General features: G+C 43.2%; 1 protein-coding gene and 1 pseudogene across 1 annotated transcript; one reads left to right on the plus strand and one right to left on the minus strand.

Moving 5' to 3' along the window:
* Positions 1-11,280, minus strand: part of LOC105515043 — a 16,489-nt pseudogene extending 5,209 nt beyond the window's left edge.
* On the plus strand, positions 9,982-19,153 carry LOC105515029 (protein SSX11-like). The gene is given in 9 exon segments (XM_011946736.1): positions 9,982-10,081; positions 11,427-11,515; positions 11,953-12,067; positions 12,608-12,703; positions 14,549-14,598; positions 16,579-16,668; positions 16,670-16,715; positions 18,250-18,395; positions 19,094-19,153. Coding segments are annotated over 8 exon segments (672 nt in total). The 5' UTR covers positions 9,982-10,081; positions 11,427-11,446.
* The last annotated feature ends 1,442 nt before the right edge of the window (positions 19,154-20,595 follow it).

A 20,595-nucleotide genomic window follows, 5' to 3' on the forward strand; every position in this document is an offset into this window, starting at 1 on the left:
ACCATCTCTACTAAAAGTAAAAAAATTAGCTGGGTGTGGTGGTGTGCACCTGTAGCCCCAGCTACTCAGAGGCTGAGGCAGGATTTGCTTGAACCCAGGAGGCAGAGGTTGCAGTGAGCCGAGATCACGCCACTGCACTCCTGCCTGGGTGACAATGTGAGACTCTGTCTCAAAAAAAAAATCATTTTTTTCAACATCTTGGAGTTATTACACCATTGTATCCTTGCCTCCAGTGTGGTATTTGAGAGATCTGATGTCAGTTTAATTATTTTTCCTCTGTAAATAATCATTTACAGAGGAATTCTCTGATCATTTTAAAAATATATTTTCTTTGTCTTTCACAATTTTACATTTCACTGTTCCTATGTGTGTGTACTATAACATCTTTAATTCTTAAGTCATTTTTTTAAATCTGAGAAATTCTCATTGATTACTTATTTAAGTACACTCTCCTTTTTAATAACTATATTCTCCTCTTATAAGGCTACTATTAGATGTGTTTTGACATTTATTCTTCTATCCTCCCTATTACTTAACTTTTCTTTCTTTTAATTCTTCTCTATCCATTACTGATTACTTTTATGAATTCTTTAGATGCATTTCCTCAGCTCAGTAATTGCTTTTTCAACTATACCAGTTTTAACATCCAACCTATTCTGCTGAATTATTTATTTGAGCAGTTAATGTTTTCATATCCAATGTATCCAATAGGTTTCTTATTTATTTATTTATTTATTTATTTATTTATTTAAAGACAGAGTCTTCCTCTGTTGCCCAGTCTGGAGTGCAGTGGTACAATCTTGGCTTATTGAACCTCTGTCTCCTGAGTCCAAGCAATTCTACTGCCTCAGCCTCTTGAGTAGCTGGAACCACAGGCATGTGATGCTGTTCCAGGCTAATTTTTTTATTTTTAGTAGAGACGGGGTTTCTCCTTTTTGGCCAGGCTGGTCTCAAACTCCTGACCTCAAGTGATCCACCTGCCTTGGCCTCTCAAAGTGCCGGGATTACAGGCGTGAGCCACTGTGCCTGGCCTTTTTAAAAAAAATTTATTTTTTTTTAAGTTTTTTATTTTTTACAGAATTTCACTCTTGTTTTCCAGGCTGGAGTGCAATCCTGTGATCTCACCTCACTGCAACCTCCACCTCCCAGGTTCAAGTGATTCTCCTGCTCCAGCCACCTGAGTAGCTCGGGTTACAGGCGTGCACCACCACATTCTATCATTCATTAACATCTGTATTCATTCCTTGAACACCAAAAGAACTTCTCTTTTCTTTCCTGTCCCTGCTCCCATCTTCCAAGTTTATAATACCGGGAATTTTAGTTCAAGACTGTAATTTTTTAAATTTACAATCTAAATTTATGATTTTCAATAAATTTTACTATTTTTCTCCTCACCATTGCTTACTGAAATTACCTCCTTCCTCCTAAATTTAGTTTTACCTTCTCATAGAACCGTATACCAATGATTATTTCTGAAGGGTATATGTGTCATGAATTTTCTGGAATATTTTTCCCTCATTCTGAATTATCCTGGCTGTATATAGATATCTAGGCTCAACTTTTTTTGTTGCTTGTTCTTGTTTTGGTTTTTTGAGACAGTGCCTGGCTCTGTCACCCAGGCTAGAATGCAGTGGCACAATCTCGGCTCACTGCAATCTCCACCTCCTGGACTCAAGCAATTCTCCTGCTTCAGCCTCCCAAGTAGCTGGGACTACAGGCGCGTGGCACCACACCTGGTTACATGTATTTTTGTAGAGATGAGTTTCGCCTTGTTGGCCAGGCTGGTCTCAAACTCCTGAGCTCGAGTGAGCATCCGGTCTTGGTGCCCAAAGTGCTGGGACTACATGCATGAGCCACTGTGCCTGGCCCAAAGTTATTTTAAATCAGCTCCTTGAAAAACTTCTCCATTGCATTCTCTCTTCTCTTTTTCTCTCTGGGACCTTTCTGGATTTTATCTTTATCCTAGAAATTTTACTCCGAGGGTGTGTGTGTGTGTGTGGGCTTGTGTGCCTGCAGGTGTGTGTGCACATGTGTGTTAATCAGGCTCAGAACCAAGTGGCTCTGTTCAGTTTGAAGATTCATGTCTTTGTTCAGTTGAGAAAATTCTAGGACATTATTTCTTCAATTAGTGCCTTCTCTCCAGTCTTTCTATTTTTTTTTTTTTTTCATTTTTGAGACGGAGTTCTGCTCTGACACTGAGGTTGGAGTGCAGTGGCAGGACCTCAGCTCACTGCAATACCTGCTTCCTGGGCTCAAGTGATTCTCCTATCTCAGCCTCCCCAAGTAGCTGCGATTTCAGGCGCCCACCACCACACTGGGCTAATTTTTGTATTTTTAGTAGAGATGGGGTTTCACCATGTTGGACAGGCTGGTCTCGAACTCTTGACCTCAGGTAATCTGCCTGCCTTGGCCTCCCAAAGTGCTGGAATAACAGGCGTGAGCCACTGCGCCTGACCCAGTCTTTCTATTCTCTACCTCTGGATCTTCTATGGATGAACGTTGAGAGTTCTGGGATCTCTTCTCCATTTCCTTTATTATTTTCCTTTCATACTTTCTATTTCGTAATCCTTTTCTGCTATACGGTGAAGTAGTGCCATGCTTGAACACATTTTTTTCATTGGGTTGTTCCAGTTTCTCTTATTGACATGGAAAAGCTTTGTTATATTTTAGAGATGGTTACTGTTAATTTATTGGGGATCCTTCATTTTCCCCAAAATTTGCCTTTTTTTTGAGACAGAGTCTCACTCTGTTGCCCAGGATGGAGTGCAGTGGTACAATCTCGGCTCACTGCAAGCTCCACCTCCCAGGTTCACACCATTCTCCTGCCTCAGCCTCTCGAGTAGCTGGGACTACAGGTGCCCGCCACCACACCTGGCTAATGTTTTGTATTTTTAGTAGAGACGGGGTTTCACCGTGGTAGCCAGGATGGTCTTGATCTGCTGACCTCATGATCTGCCCGCCTTGGCCTCCCAAAGTACTGGGATTACAGGCATGAGTCACTGCACCTGGCCTAAAATTTGCCTTTTTAAACAGTTTTTTATGGTGTCTTTTGAATTAGATGATACTTTAATTTTTACATCTTTAAATATGTCAGATTCATTGTTTATAGCCTTGGTGTAATGTCAGGAAGTGCTATGCCAACTCAAAATGTCTTACACTGTAATATTTTCCTAAAATTTCATCTAGTTCTTTATGACTTCACGTTTTCACATTTAAGTCTCTGAATTTTTAGAATTTATTATTTTATGTGGTTGAAAGTAAGGATTTAATGTTTATTTTTCCAGATGGATAGACACTTGCCAACAATCCTTTTTTATACATCCCATCTTTTGCCCATTGTTTGGAAATGCATGCTGAAGTTTGTATATAAATTAGTCTGTTTCTTGAATTTCTATTTTGTTTCACTAATTAATCTGTTTCTATGTGTATTCATTTTTGATTGTTGCTGTAACAAATTGTCAATGGCTAAGACAACACTGGGCTTGGTGGCTCACGCCTGTATTCCCAGCACTTTGGGAGGCTGAGATGGGCAGATCACTTGAGGTCAGGAGTTCGAGACCAGCCTGGCCAACATGGCAAAACCCTGTCTCTTAAAAATACAAAAATTAGCCGTGTGTTGTGGCACGCGCCTGAAATCCCAGCTACTTGGGAAGGTGAGGTGGGAGAATCACTTAAACCCGGGAGGCGGAGGTTGCAGTGAGCCGGGATCACCCCACTGATCTCCAGCTTGGGTGACCCAAGTAGAGACTCCATCTCAAAAAATATTTATATAGCTAAGACAATTTTTGAAAAAGAAGAATAAGGTGGGAGGAATGGCCCTACTATATTTCAATACTTCTTATATAGCTACAGGAATCAAGACTATATACTATTGGAAGAAGAATAGACACATAGATCACTGTAACAAAATAGAGATCCTAGAAGTAGCCCCACACTGATTTTTTACTAAGAGACAAAAATAAGGAAGGATCATCTGCTTCACAAATGGTGCTGGAGCAGTTGGAGAGCCATAGGCAACAACAACAATAACAACAGAAAGTCCTAATGTTCATAACTTTATACAAAAAAGTAAGTCAAGTAGATCATAGATTTAAATCTAAAATATAAAACTAAAAAAGGCCGGGCACGGTGGCTCATGCCTGTAATCTCAGCACTTTGGCAGGCCAAGGTGGCCGGATCACAAGATCAGGAGATTCAGACCTTCCTGGTTAAAATGGTGAAACTCTGTCTCTACCAAAAATACAAACAAGTTAGCCCGGCGTAGTGGCAGGCGCCTGTAGTCCCAGCTACTTGGGAGGCTGAGGCAGGAGAATGGCGTGAACTTGGGAGGTGGAGCTTGCAGTGAGCCGAGATCCCACCAGTGCACTCCATCCTGGGCAACAGAGTGAGACTCCATCTCAATAAATAAATAAATAAATAAGTAAATAAAATAAAATAAAATAAAAAACTTTAAAAAAAAGCTTTTACAAGAAAATATAGGAGAAACGTCTGAGATCTAGGGCATAGTGAATGGTTCAAAAAGTATAATACATAAGGAAAAATGTAACTTAGATTTCATCCAATTTAAAACTTCTACTCTGCAAGAAATCTTGTAAAAAGGATGAAAAAATAGGGTATGATCTGAGAGAAAAAGTTTGCAAACCACATATCCAATAAAGGACTCACATCCAGAATATGTAATGGATACATATAGTACTCTCAAAACTTAATGGTAGGCTAGGCGTGGTGGCTCACACTTGTAATCCCAGCACTTTGAAAGGTCGAGGTGGACGGAGGGCAGATTCCTTGAGGCCAGGAGTTCACAACCAGCCTGGGAAACATGGCAAAACCCCATCTCTACTAAAAATACAAAAATTAGACAGGCATGATGATGCGTGCCTGCAATGCCAGCTACTCGGGAGGCTGAGGCACGAGAATCACTTTAACCTGGGAGGCAGAGGTTGGAGTGAGCCAAGATCGTGCCATTGCACTCCAGTCTGGGTAACAGAGCAAGACTCTGTCTCAAGAAAAAAAAATAATAAAAACCTCAATGGTAAAAAATACAAACAAATAATCCAATTAGAAAATCATGAAAAGATATGAACATACATTTCACTGAAGAGAAACAAGCAAACAAGCACATGAAAAGATGTTCAACATTCATTTGCTTCACTAGATGCAAATTAAGATCATGATGAGGTATCACTACACACTTATTACAATAGCTAAAATAAAAGACATAGTGACAACACCAAATGGTGACGAGGATGCAGAGAAACTGAACACCTCATTAAGTGCTGCTAGGAAGTTAAAATCTTATAGCCACTCTGGAAAGCAGTTTGGTAGTTTCTTATAAAACTAAACAATGCAATGACCATACAATTCAGCAATTACACTTCAGAGAAATTAAAATTTATGCCCATCCAGTAGCTTGTACATAATTGTTCATAGCAGCTTTACTTGTAAATCCCAATAGCCGGAAATAATCAGTATGTCCTACCATAAGTGAATGCTCAAACTGTGGTACATCCATCCTCTGGAATACTACTCAGTAATAAAAATGAACTATTGGCAGGGCACAGTGGCTCACCCTGTTATCACAGCACTTTGGGAGGTCAAGGCTGGCAGATCATGACGTCAGGAGTTCAACACCTGCCTTGCCAGTACGTTGAAACCCTGTCTTTACTACTAATACAAAAATTACCCGGGCGTGGTGGCACGCACCTATAGTCACAGCTACTCGGGAGGCTGAGGCTGGAAGATCACTTGAACCTGGGAGGCGGAGGTTGCAGTGAGCTGAGACACTGCACTCCAGCCTGGGCGACAGAGTGAGACTCTGTCTCAACAACAACAACAACAACAACGAACTGTTGACACACAAATATCAATATCTTGGAGGAATCTCCATGGAATTATGCTGAGTGAAATAAGCCCATAAAATGTTATATACTATAAGGTTTCACTTGTATAGCATTATAGAAAAGACAAAATTGTGGAAATGAAAAACAGTAGTATAAGGGACAGCATTGCAGTGATGAAAATGTACTGTACCTTTTTCTTCCCCCCCGGAGAGGGATTCTCACTCTGTCACCTAGGCTATAGTGCAGTGGCATGCTCTCGGGCTTACTGCAACCTCTGCCTCCCGGGTTTGAGCTATTCTCATGTCTCAGCCTCCCATGTACCTGGGACTACAGGCAGGTGCCACCATGCCCAGCTAATTTTTGTATTTTTAGTAGAGATGGGGTTTCTCCATGTTGGCCAGGCTGGTCTCAAACTCCTGACCTCAAGTGATCTGCCCACCTCGGCCTCCCAAAGTACTGGGATTACAAGCGTGAACCACTATAGCTGGCCATGTTCTGTATCTTTTTTTATTTTCTGAAATATAAGCTTTGTTTAAAATGTTAAGAAATATTAAAAATAAACATTGTTTTTTACAAATTATAATCAAGCACTCAAAACAATTTAGGAATGTTAAACACTAATTCTTATTCAAAATAATGACATCCATAGAATATATCCTGGTGTTGGCCAGTATAAAGTTTACTTAATATTAACATTTTATAGGCCGGGCGCAGTGGCTCACGACTGTAATCCCAACACTTTGGGAGGTTGAGGCGGACGAATCACAAGGTCAGGAGATCGAGACCATCCTGGCTAACACGGTGAAACCTCATCTCTACTAAAGATACAAAAAATTAGCCAGGCGTTGTGGTGGGCACCTGTAGTCCCAGCTACTGGGGAGGCTGAGGCAGGAGAATGGCGTGAACCCAGGAGGTGGAGCTTGCAATGAGCCGAGATCGAGCCACTGCACTCCAGCCTGGGCGACAGAGCGAGACTCCGTCTCAAAACAAAAACAAAAACAAAAACTAAACAAAACAAAAAAGCTAGTATTTTATATATGCTTAACCATTGATCCTTCCTAAAATTCAATGATATCAATGATTTGACTTTATGAGGTGAAGCCTTTTATGTAATACACTAGAGATAACTTTTTCAAATACAAAACCTTTACACCAGCAAGGAAATTATGAAAACATATATAAAGTATACTGAAGGGTGTGATTTAAAGGCTGTCTGTACATATAGATGCATTTCACCTTAGAAAGTACACATGCACATCAAAACACTTTCACTGAATATAGATGCCATTACATTCTCTTACATTACAAAGCAAATGGCAGGTTCATAAACATTGTTCTATTATGTATCAACTGAAAAAACATACATTCCACAAAAAGGTTTTGAAGATACATGGGAGTGGAATGTGCCCGCATTAAAAGCAGAACTTTTACAGGACCACCTGTCTCCAGCAGGCTCCCAGGGACCACTGAAAACAGCTGCTAACCTCACATGACAAGATGGTCTTGTTAATGATTTCACTGGACTCTTGAATCTCATCCTGCTTGACCACCAGCAGAGGTGAAACCTGATGATGTCACCATGGATGGGCTTGGCCAGAAGTCCATAAACTAGAAGTCGTAGACACACCTTCCAAGCATCACAGTCATTGGTTTCTTTAACAGCAATAGCATTTAATAATTCTTTTCCTCCCAGGCACAGTGTCTCACAACACTTTGGGAGGCCAAGGCAGGTGGATCACCTGAGGTCAGGAGTTTGAGACCAGCCTGGCCAACATGGCGAAACCCTGTCTCTAATAAAAATACAAAAATTAGCCAGACATAGTGGTGCATGCCTGTAATCCCAGCTACTCAAGAGGCTGAGGCAGAAAAATCGCTAGAACCCAGGAGGCAGAGGTTGCAGTGAGCCAAGATTGCGCCATTGCAATCCATCCTGGGCAACCAGAATGAACCTCTGACACCAAAAAAAAAAAAAGAATTCTGTTCGTCTTATGGCAGTTACAACATCAGAAGGTAGCTTCATGGGTTCATTTCTCAAGATAATACCCATTTTTTTCTGCATTTTCAGCAAGATTTTCTTCTTCTAAAACCTCGAGGGCTGCAATGGCCATTTGGCAGCCTAGTGGATTGCCACCATATGTGGACCCATGTTCCCCTGGCTTAATGGTCAGCATTATGCCATTGTCCCACAGCACTGCAGACACAGAGTATCAGCCCCCAGAAAGGGCCTTTCCAAGGAGGCTATGTCAGGTCTGACTTTTCATGATCAACAGCTAGCCATCTACCAGTTCTGGCCAATCCTATCTGTATTTCATCAGCAATGAACAGAACCAAGCTGGGAGCATGAGATGGGATGAGGGTAAGTAAAAAATATCACCAAGCTCACTGTTCTTATGGAGATTCAGCTGGTCTTCCTTCCTTCCTTCCTTCCTCCCTCCCTTCCTCCCTCCCTCCTTTCTTTTTTCTTTCTTTTCTTTCTTCTCTCTTTCTTTCTTTCTTTCTTTCTTTCTCTTTTTTCAGTCTTGCTCTGTCACCCAAGCTAGAGTGCAGTACTGTGATCTCAGCTCAATGCAACCTCCATTTCCCAGGATCAAATTATTGAGTGAGCTCAGGAGGTCAAGACCAGCCTGGGAAAAATAGCAAAAGGCAGGGTGGTGCATGCCTGTAGTCCCCAGGCCGAGGCGGGAGGATCACTTGAGCCCAGGAGGTAGAGACCAGCCTGGACAACATAGCGAAATTGTCTCTAACAGAAAAATTAAAAATATTAGTAGGGGCAGGGTGGTGTGAGCCTGTAGTCCCAAGGCCGAGGCGGGAGGATTGCTTGAGCCCAGGAGGTCGAGGGCAGCCTGGCCAACATAGCGAAACCCCATTTCTACTAACAACAAGAACAACAACAAAAAAGCATGGGTGGGGTGGCTCACCCGTGTAGCTCCCAGGCCAAGGTGGGAGGATTGCTTGAGCCCAGGAGGTTGATACCAGCCTGGCCAACAAAGCAAAAGCCTGTCTCTCCTAAAAAATGAATGAATGAATGAATGAATAAATAAATAAAAATGAGCAAGGCAGAATGACACATGCCTGTAGTCCTGAGGCTGAGGTGGAAGCATCATTTGAGCCCAAGAGATTGAGGCCAGCTTGGGCAACATAGCGAAACCTGGTTTCTACTAACATGAAACAAAACAAAACAAAAAATTGCTTGGGCAGGGTAGTGCATGCCTGTAGTCCTGAGGCCAAGGCGGGAGGATCCCTTGGGCACAGGAGCTTGATGCCGGCCTGGCCAACATAGCGAAACCTGGTTTCTACTACTAAAAAAAAAAAAAAAAAAAAGTGTGGGCAGGGTGGTGAATGCCCTTAGTCCTGAGGCCGAGGTGGGAGGTGGGCTTGAGCCCAGGACGTCGAGACCAACCTGGCCAACACAGCGAAACCATCTCTATTAAAAAATCAAAAAATAAAAAATATTAGTGGGGGTGGGATGGTTCACGCCTGTAGTCCCAAGAACGAGGCGGGAGGATTGGCCAAGGCAGATGTAAACAACACCACAGTCACATCCCATAAGTAAATACATTTTCCTGTCTCCAGGGCTCCAGGTAAAGGATGGTAATTGTGCACACCACACTTAGATTCCCTTTCAAAAATGTAATCAGAGGTTGGAGAGCCTTGGACTGTTTTCTGAGTTGCAACAGATATAGAAGCCACTGAAGGATGAATGCCACAACTAAGTACAGCAAACCTCCGCAAATGTGCTAGTTTGGAAAACACTGTGTCTTTCAAGCAGAAAAATCACAGATGACTATTTTTTTCTTCCCACGGTTCAGACTAGAATACAGATTTTTAACCCAAGATCCAAGGACTGTCTTCAGAGAGATCAAAATCTCCTGACGACTCCTGAGGACCACCCACTTTGTCGCAGTGATGACAAAGTGTGGCTGGAGGATGAGACATTATTGTGCAATGTCACTGCCCAAGGATGATGGACCAATCAGGGCAGTTAGTGAACTCCATCTGGCCAATCAGAGGTCAGAATAGTAGGCGGAATAAGCGAAGCTGATGTGGCTTCTATCAGTCCAGGCTCCAGGGGCAGAACCTGCTCAAAGTGGGGGTGGAGACTCTCATTTTCCCGCCAAAAGCATCCCCTGGGATTGGCTGCTTTCAGTTCAGAGTACGCATGCTCTGACTTTCTCTCTCTTTCGTTTCTTCCACACTTAGAGTACGCACGCTCTGATTCTCTCGATTCTTCCAAAATCAGAGTAAGCATGTGCTGATTTTCTTTTTTCGTTCTTCCTACCCCTCCCCTCCTCCGTGGTGCGTTTGTTATCTAGTTTTAATAAGGAGTGTATATGAAGCAGGTCGCCATCTCAAATCCTTCCTGTCAGTTTCTAACTTTTTCAGGTATGGGATTTTTCCTAAGAACTCCACAGTAACTTAAGAAATTTGGGCTGGGTGCGGTGGCTTATGCTTGTAATCCCTGCACATTTGGAAGCCACAGCTGGTGGATCGCTTGAACCCACGAGGCGGAGGTTGCAGTGAGCCATGATCACGCCAGTGTACCCCAGCCTGGCAACAGAGCAAGACCCTGTCTAAAAAAAAAAAAAAAAAAGAAAAAAAGCTCACTAAAATCTTTCATGCTGGGCTGATGTGATCCTCTCGCCTAGGCCTTGGGACCACAGGGGCGCACCACCCGGCTTCTGTTAATTTTTTTTTTTTTTTTAGTAGAGAGGGTTTCACTGTGTTTGCGGGCCTGGTCTCAAGCTCCTGGGATCAGGTGATCCGCCACCTTGGCCTTCCAAAGTGCTGGAATGGTACAGACCTGCTCCCCAACCCCCGGCTAACTTTTTGTATTTTTTGTAGATGCGGGAGTTTTGCTATGTTTCCCAGCCTGGTCTCGACCTCCTGGGCTCAAGCGATCTGCACACCTCGGCCTCTCAAAGTGCTGGGATTACAGGCGTGAGCCACTGCGCCTGGCTGATTGATGCATCTTGAAACGCCCCACATTCTCTCTAAGTGATGGTGGGCTCTTATAGTCTCAGAAATTCCAGCTCTCTTCCTTCTAATAATTTACAAATCACCCAGTAATAGCCTCTAAACAGGTTCGTTATAGTGATGCTCATTTCTCTTCAACAGAACAGAACCCCCCATCCCTCTGCCTGATCAGATCCATTACCAGAGACACCATGTTATCTCGGGGACTCACTTCCCTTCCTTTATTTATTGAGTGGGAGTGTCAGAATGTCCCCAGTGAATAAAATTACATAGTCACATCCCTGCCTCCCCAACAAGGGTCTGTACATCTTTCAGGGTAAGCCTAGCCCCAGGGAAACTACTAACAACAGTAGCCAAACTCCTCCCAAAGACTCAAGGCTGCCTCGCCCATAAGAAACCTGTCATCCCCAATCAATACTTCTCCCAGAGACCCTCGGCTCCCTGTTTTCATCTGACTTCTCCCCATGTTCTTACTCAGGGACAGATAAGTCCCGGATGGAGAAATGCAGCACCTGATTCCAGGTGACTGAGTGTGGCCGGCCTTCACTGATTTCTCCCTCCACAGGACCAAAGGTTCTGCGCCTGGAAAGACTCAGGCTGTTTCTCTTGCAGGTCAGACTGCTCCCGGTACCATGAACGGAGACGACGCCTTTGCAAGGAGACCTAGGGTTGGTGCTCAAATACCAGAGAAGATACAAAAGGTGAGGTGACCTGGAGGGGGCAGAGTAGTGGCCCAGGGGACAGTGTGGGGTGACCAGGTTTCTGAGGAGGGGAGGACAGAGGTACTGGGGACAAGGAGCAGGGACTTGGAGGAGATCTGGACCCTTGTGAGTTTCCCATCCTTGCTCTGTTGTCACCTTGCATCCCTGGAGATAAGTCTGTGACCATGCACTACATTTGGTGAATTTCAATTCATTCTGGAAGGTGGGAAGAGAGCCAGCCAGCAGCATTAAAGCCCTACTGTGTGGCAGAGGAGAAGCTAGGGTAGGTCCCCGATGTTGTCTCAGTTAGCCATGGCATCAACCAGGACGGATTATCATCCCCACTTCCCAGATCCAGCACACAGGAAGCGGCTCAATCTGAATGGCAGACATGCCCAGCTGAGTCACTGCCAAAATTTCTTTTTTTTTTTTTCTAGCCCTTTGATGATATTGCCAAATACTTCTCTAAGAAAGAGTGGGAAAAGATGAAAGCCTCGGAGAAAATCATCTATGTGTACATGAAGAGAAAGTAGGAGGCCATGACTAAACTAGGTAACAGAAAGTTCTAGGTACAGACAAGTCTGGGGACATATGAGCGTCCCTTTTCCTGCTTTGCCTACTTCTTAGGCTGCAGAAAGTACCTCACATTTTCCTTTTGTGCAGGGAAAATCGCAAGGCAGCTTCTGGGTGCTCTGCTCTTTTGTATTCTGTCAGGGCCGAGGGCAGGCACTGGCCACAGTGGAGCTCGTACCTGGATCCTGCACGTTTCTCTCCCATGGGCGTCTTTTCTGATGAGCCCAATGGTCTCTGTGGCATCCCGGCAACTCCCTCCATCCCCACCCCACACACACTGACCCTACCTTCTGTCGGCTTGTCTCTTTCTTTTTCTTTTTATTCTTTTTTGAGTCAGAGTCTCAGTCTGTCACCTAGGCTAGAGTGCAGTAGTGCAATCATAGCTCACTGCAGCCTCGAATTCCTGGCCTCAAGCAATCCTCCAGCCTCAGCCTCCCAAAGTGCTGGTACGACAGACATGAGCCACCGTGCCAGGCCTAAGCTTGTCTCTTAAGGAATAAACATTTTGCTTCTTTCTAGGTTTCAAGGTCACCCTCCCACCTTTCATGCGTAATAAACGGGCCACAGACTTCCAGGGGAATGATTCTGATAATGACCGTAACTGCGGGAATCAGGGTGAGCAGATGGGAAGGGGCTGGAAAGGGTCTCCTGAAGTCCAACTGCTTTTCAGCTCAGCTACCTGGGAAAGATCCTCAGACATTTGTTCCCTCATACACATCAGGGCTGAGCGAAAAAAAAATGCATACAGAAAGTTAACTACAGAGGCCATTCATGTAAAATTTTAAAACATGCAAAACAAGAATATTTATTTTTATGGAAAATAAGTAAGTAGTAAATGTATACAAGCATGAATGTGAATAAAAAGGCATCAAAGTAAGGTGACTGGCTGTAAGTGGAGAAGGAGAGGGGGCAGAGATTGGTGAGTGCTGCACAGACAGCTTCAGTTGTGACTTGTTGATAGCGTGTTTTGTTTGTTTTTGTTTTTGAGATGGAGTTTCGCTCTTGTCGCCCAGGCTAGAGTGCAATAAGGCAATCTCAGCTCACTCCAAATTTCACCTCCCGGGTTCAAGTGATTCTCCTGCCTCAGCCTCCGGAGTAGCTGAGGTTACAGGCGCCCGCCCCCACACCCAGCTAATTTTTAAATTTTTGGTAGAGGCGGAGTTTCACCATGTTGACCAGGCTGGTCTCAAACTTCCTGACCTCAGGTGATCCATCCGCCTCAGCTTCCCAAAGTGCTGGGAATACAAGTGTGAGCTACCACTCCCGGTCTGTTTGTAGTATTTCTAATATTCTGAATTAATAAATCAGACCTAACATAGCTGTGGGGTAATGTTGAGATCCGACTGGCCTCAATATTATTCCCCATACTTTTCTGTGTGTTTGAAATATTTCATTTTTAAAGGACATGTTGTTCTTCCTAAGCACTGTTAATGAATCAAAGGACAATTAAGAAAATGTTACAAGTGAAACAAAATAAAAGGAAAGCAAATGTTAAAACTGTAGATCTGCAAAAACTCCCTGAGTTTGTTTCATTAGCAGCATGTAGGTATTGGATAGGTATCTTAGTAGTAAGGGTGATGAGCACATTATGTAAAAAGGTTTACTGTTTCTCTGTATTTTATCAAAACCAAATAGTCTTCTCATTCCCAAAGAACCCTGATTCTTTGTGATGAGCTCAGAGGTGAGTTTGAAAGAGTGATCCCTCATCCAACACACAGAAAGCTTTCCCACTTGTCAGTGAGGAGAGATAACATGGGGTGATAAAACGACAGGTTATTGGGTAGAAATCTTTGTGCATTTCAGGAATATAAAGGGGACATATGTATTTATTTGCTCTTCTGCTCTGAAAACACAGTTATAAGACAAGGTCAGAATGTCCAAACTGTCTCCAATAGACCTATTATTCCCCAACTAAACAGGCCAGATTCTACCATCTCCCACAATCACTATAAGAGGTCTGAAAATCCAGTGCTTGAGTATCTGCCAAGTTTTTGACATTAAAGGAGTGTCTTTATACTGAAAATATTTCAGAGCCACTGGACTAAATCATCCATGGTTCATCACATGTTTAAGAGCTTAATTGACATACTATAAGATTCACCCATTTCAAGTGTACAATGATTTTCAGTTGTTGCACATCTTGAGTGAATACAGTTCAGATTCCCAAGTAATCAATTTAGTTATTTGGGAAAAAGTGAAAGATATGTAATGGAAGAAGATGAGACTGTGATCAGGTTTAACCCCCATTTGATAAACCATGAGATGGAAAATTCTGAACTGATGCCACAGATAAATGCACCAACCAGTACTAAACATAATTCAGAAGCAAATCTCACATAACTCCTCAACAATGAGTGGACTGAAAACCCTCTGCTGCAGAATGCCCTCATGCAACAGAAGTGTCTCTAGAGTTTGGAAATCTTTACCAACCAAGAAAAATTCTGATGTATCCTCTTTCAGTTGAACGTCCTCAGATGACTTTCAGCATGCTCCAGGGAATCTTCCCGAAGGTGAGTATCTCTCAAATCTAAAGGACCAGAGAACCTTTGTCCCTCCACAGATGCGAACACTGGTAAGAGTGGGAGAATATAAAAAATGCCCTCACTGCCTCCTTCTCCCCATGTCTATCACAACTGATGTAGCATCAACAGCTTGATAATACTAAGAGTTGTGATCCTTAATACTTCTTTTGTTTTCATAGTGATGCCAGATAGTATTTTAAGCAGTTCCCATGGATTCATTTATTTAATCCTTAAGAAGACCTCTATGACATTTCTATTATTATCTCCAAATAATAAAGAGTCACACACTTCGGTTGTCATCCGTATAAAAGCCATGTGACTTGGCGCAAATCTTCTAAGTCCTCTCAGCTCCAGATTCCTGGTCCATGAAATGGAAGTAAAGAATCATAGCTCATGTTATAGATCCTAGTTATCAGCAACGTAATAATAAAATGAGGCTGTCATGGTACAGAGATGTTAATGAATGTTCCTGAGGCACAGTGGCAGTGGTAGTCTAATCCAGAGCTCCAAACCATTTAAAGCTCATTCATGTTTGCATTTTTTAATGAAGTTTGGATGTTGCTCACTAGGGCTTTACCTCATAGCACTTGCTGGAGCTTCCATTGAGACACTCGCTCTCATAACAGGAAGGACCAGCTGGTCTCTGCTGTGTTACTGGGGCCATCTGCGTGGCTTAGGAATCGCTTTGACTGTTGGTCACTCCCTACTGTGAGCTCCTTGAGGGCCTTGTCTGTACCTGGGGCATCCGGGAAGCCCCCATCCCAGCCCAGTGATCCCTCGGAGGCCCCTAAATGAGTGACCCCACAACTGCAGATTCAACTCTGGGTTAGAGGGTATAGGGATCTGGGAGCTGGGTGGCCAGTGTGTAGACTGAATTCAAAGAAGGATCATGAAAGGTATTAATTGTTATTATTACTACATTTAAACAGTGTTTACAAGCTCAGAGAGGACTTTCCCGTAGCCTATTTTACATGTATTGTTCACTATTTCATAAGCGAGGAAGCTGAATAAAAAGTAGCTTAAGAACCAGGCACGATGGTTTAAGACTGTAATCCCAGCACTTTGGGAGGCCGAGGTGGGCGGATCACGAGGTCAAGAGATCAAGACCATCCTGCCCAATATGATGAAACCATGTCTCTACTAAAAATACAAAACTTAGCGGGGTGTGGTAGCGCCTGCCTGTAGTCTCAGCTACTCTGAGGCTGAGGCAGGAGAATCGCTTAAACGTGGGGGTCAGATGTTGCAGTGAGCTGATATCATGCCACTGCACCCCAGCCTGGCAACAGAGCGTGACTCCGTCTTAGAAAAAAAAAAAGAAAGAAAAAAAAAGAGTAGCTTAAGGTTGTTGGTCAGTGACACATCCCAATGCAAGCAGAATTGGTATGGGTACCACCTCACTGAATTCCACATTCAATGTTGGTGCCTCTGTGGGGTGGTATGCCATATCTGGTACTGCTTTCTTTGCTGCTTAGATTAATTTCAGCAAACCATTTCTTTCCTTCTCCCTTTCCTGTATTCATCTCCCCACACTATCTTTCCCAGCAGTTTTTTGTCCCTTCTCTATGTTTTTACATTTACTCTCCCAGCAGCTGTCTACAAGCTTATATGGGATCCCTTGTATTTTATAGAAGCTCTTCCTTTTGTAGACCTTGTGAATTCTTAGAATGCTATTCTTCTCCAAATCTTCTCTATATGACACTCTCAATTACATGGAGAATTATGCTGTTTGCAAGAATGTCAGTCCTAAAAGAGTGTGAAGATAAGCATTCTAGCCCTGGAAACCATATTCACATAGGCCATTCCTTTCCCATCTAACCTCCCAGGTTTCTTCTAATTTGGGCCTGTGTAACTCTCCCAGTGTTTTGGGGAGCATTGATTAAGTTAATGCATGTGAAAATGCTTTGTAAGCTCAAAAGCACTATAGAAATGTCACTGATACTGTTTATCTGTGACCTTCACATTATAAAGATCATGCCCAAAAAGCCAGCAGAGGAAGGCAACGATTCGAAGGGAGTGGCAGAAGCATCTGGCCCACAGAACGATGGGAAACAGTTGTGCCCCCCCGGGAAAACCAAGTACCTCTGAGAAGATTAATGCAACATCTGGTAAGAGGAAGCAATTCGGGAACAACCCCTGTGGCTTCCCTGGCTATGTTCAGGTGTGTGGACTGGGTGTGTGGCATGGATTCCAGACAAGCCTGGGTCCAGGTTGGGCTGAGGAGCTCGCCCAGCTCCAGATGAGATGTTAGACATGACTTCCAGAGACAGACTTGAGTTGTCACCCATAGAAAAAACCGCGTGACTTGGGGCAAGTCTTTCAGATTTTCTCAGCTCCAGATACCTAGTCCATAAGATGGAAATAATCATAGTTCATAAGTTGTTTGGAGGCATTAAATTAAATCTAGAAGGCCTGATGACGTGAAAGGTGTTCAAGCAATTCTATCTGTGATTACCTGGGATCATATCATACTCAGCTCAATGCCTGATACCCAATATAGATGTACCTCAGAGATATTGCAGGTTTGGTTCCAGACCACTGCAATAAAGTGAGTCACAGACTTTTCTTTTTTTTGGTTTGGTAGTGCATAAAAACATTGTTTCTACTATAGTGTAGTCTACTACAACAGCATTACGTCTAAAAATGTATATACCTTAATTTTAAAATAATTCATTGTTAAAAATGCTAACAATCTTCTGAGTCTCCAGTGAGTCACACTCTTTTTGCTGGTTGAGGGAGGGTCTTGCCTCGGTGGTGATGGCTGCTGGCTGATCAAGGTGGCAGTTGCTGAAGCTTGGAGTGTCTGTGGCAGTTTCTTAAAAGAACACAACAATGAAATATGCCACATCGATTAGCTCTCCCTTTCATGAAGTATTTCTCTGTAGTATGTGATGCTATTGGATAACATTTTACCCACAGTAGAACTTCTTTCAAAGTTGGAATCAATCCTCTGTAGCTATGCAAGTCCTGTATGGCATCACCTTCCAGTGGAAGGCTATTTTATCTACATTGAAAATGTGTTGTTTAGTGTAGCCACCTTCATCAGTGATCTTAGCTAGATCTTCTGGATAACTTGCTGCAGCTTCTCCATCAGGGTTTGCTGCTTCACCTTGCACTTTTATGTTATGGAGACGGCTTCTTTCCTTAAACCTCACGAACCAACTTCTGGTAGCTTCACACTTGTCTCCTGCTGCTTCTTAACCTCTCTCAACTTTCACGGACTTAAAGAGAGTTTGGGTCTTGTTCTGTATTAGACTTTGGCTTAAGAGAATGTTGTGGCTGGTTTCATCTTCTATCCTGACCACTCAGACTTCCTCTATTTCAGCAGTAAGGCTGTTTTGCTTGGTTATTTGTGTGTTCACTGGAGTATTAGTATTACTGTTTCCTTCAAGAACGTTTCCTTTGCATTATATGCTACTATTTCCTTCAAGAACGTTTCCTTTGCATTCACAGCTTGGCTGTTGGGTGCAAGAGGCCAAGCTTTCAGCATGTCTTGGCTTTCAGCATGCCTTCCTCACTAAGCTTAGCCATTTCTAGCTTCTGATTTAAAGTGAGAGACATGTGACCCTTCCTTTCATTTGAACACTTAGCGGCCATTGTAGGGTTGTTCATTGTCCTAATTTCAGTATTCCTGTGTCTCAGGAAATAGGCAGGCCCAAGAAAAGGAAGAGAGACGCGGTACAGCTCACTGGTGGAGCAGTCAGACCACACACAACATTGGTCGATTAAGTTTATCATCATCTATGGGTGCAGTTCCTGTTACCTCCAAAACTATTACAAACAAGAGGGTGACTATAGTCAATAATAACTTAATTGTACATTAAAAAAACTAAAAGAGTGTAAATGGATTGTTTGTAACCAAGGATAAATGGTTGAGGGGATGGATACTTGATTTTCCATGATGCGATTATTACGCATGGCATGCCTGTATCAAAACATCTCATGTACCCCATAAGTATATACACCTACTGTGGACCCACAAAAATAAAAAACAAAAATTATTTTAAAAGACTAAAAAACAATAAAGGCAATTGCAGTAATAATATCAGAGCTCACTGATGACAGATCACCATCATAGATATAATAATAATGGAAAAGTGTAAAATTGGTGAGAATTTCCAAAAAAAATTGAAGCATCTGGGAAGCATTATGAAAATGAGGTGCAATAAAACAAGGTATGCCTGTGTGGCCTTAATAAATACGTGCAGAATGAAAGGAGGTATGGGTGAATGTTCCTGTAAGTGAAGAGGTTGGGAATCTAAGCCTGACAAGGGAAGGAGCCAGAAGCTAAAACTTTAATTGGCATTTGGTGTTTATTGGTGTGGATCTAAGGTTTCAGCCTCTCTAAGCCAGAGAATGTGAAAAACTGGATAAAGAAGGCCTATGGGCACTTGGGAGGGCAGAGGCATCTACTTTTTTGGAGAAAACAGAGCCTAACACTCTCCAGCTTACCCAACCCTCATCTTCCAACTCTTCTCTATCATAGGACCCAAAAGGCGGAAACATGCCTGGACCCAAAGACTGCGTGAGAGAAAGCAGCTGGTGATTTATGAAGAGATCAGCGACCCTGAGGAAGAGGCGAATAACTCCCTAAGTGAACCTTGGACTCATTCCCCACATCCCTGCAGATGTGCCATTCTGTTATGGTACTGGTATCCCATCTTATCACTTGTCCCCCAAATCATTCCCTTCTCATAATTTTCTAGGATACAGAATTGAGGCTGAATGATGAGATTCCCCATGCTCTTTCTACTCCCTACCCTGTATATCCAGGGATGCTCCCTACCCAGGATGCTGTGGGATCCCAAACCCGAGGTCAGCCCTGATACACGGGCCACACCTTCCTCTAGCCTAGGAATGGATAAACCAAGTGAGGAGGTCACTGTGGCATGAGCAGATGGTTCACTTCCAGGAACAGTGGAAGGCATGTGCAGGTCGTGAGGTAGGGCAGAATAGGAGTGTGCAGGGTCTGCAGGTCAGGAGGACTTAAGATTGAGTTGTCACGCTGTGGGAACTCATTGACACTTACTTTCCTTCTCTCTTCTTGCCTCAGCCTCAGGGATATGACACATGCCCGTGATGAGAAGCAGACCTTGGTGACCTTTCACAAACATGGGCATGGCGGCAGACCCCTTGTCATCAGGTGTATAGCAAGTGAAAGCAAGTGTTCACAACAGTGAAAAGTTGAGCATCATTTTTCTTAGCGTGCCAAGCATTCCATGTTAGCATTTCCATTGTAGTTTCTTGCAGTGTGCCATTCTGTTAGATATTAGCATTATCACTGATCAGCAAGACATACTTAATGCATATTTCAGTTTGTGTATCCATGCATCTACCTTAGAAAACAAGTATTGTCAGGTGTTCTCTGCACAGAACAGCACTATTCTCCTCTCTCACCAGATGTGACTACTGAGGGCAGTTCTGAGTGTTTAATTTCAGATTTTTTCTTCTACATTTACACACCACACACACACACATACACACACACACACACACCAAGAACCACTATAAGTATCTCCCGTCTGCTTTTCCCATTGCCGTGCATCCTGCTCAAGCCCCGCTCACTCCGTTTCCTGTTCAGCATGTACTCCCCTCATCCGATTTCCCTCTATCAAGTCACTGACAGTTAATAAACATTTGCAAACATTCCCCAGTTATTTGCTCCTCTCATTATTGTGCATACAGCTCTGTGCACATGTGTGAATATTTCCTTAGGAAAGTTTCTTAGAAGTGGAATTGCTGCGTCAAAGGAGTCATTTATTTAACAAAAACCTAATGAGTGTGAACTGGTACTGAGCGCTGTTCTAGGTGCTGGAGAGACATCAGGGAACAAGGCAGACAGATTTTCCTGACTACCATTCTAGAGGAGGATGTTTCCAGTTGTCTTTGTTTGTTTGTTTGTTTGTTTCTTCTAGAGATGGGGTCTTACTCTGTCCAGACTAGAGTGCAGTGGCACGATCATAGGTTAATGCAGCCTTGAACTTGTGG

The sequence above is a fragment of the Colobus angolensis genome, unplaced genomic scaffold (assembly GCF_000951035.1).
Source record: "Colobus angolensis palliatus isolate OR3802 unplaced genomic scaffold, Cang.pa_1.0 Scaffold252, whole genome shotgun sequence".
Classification (NCBI taxonomy): domain Eukaryota; kingdom Metazoa; phylum Chordata; class Mammalia; order Primates; family Cercopithecidae; genus Colobus; species Colobus angolensis.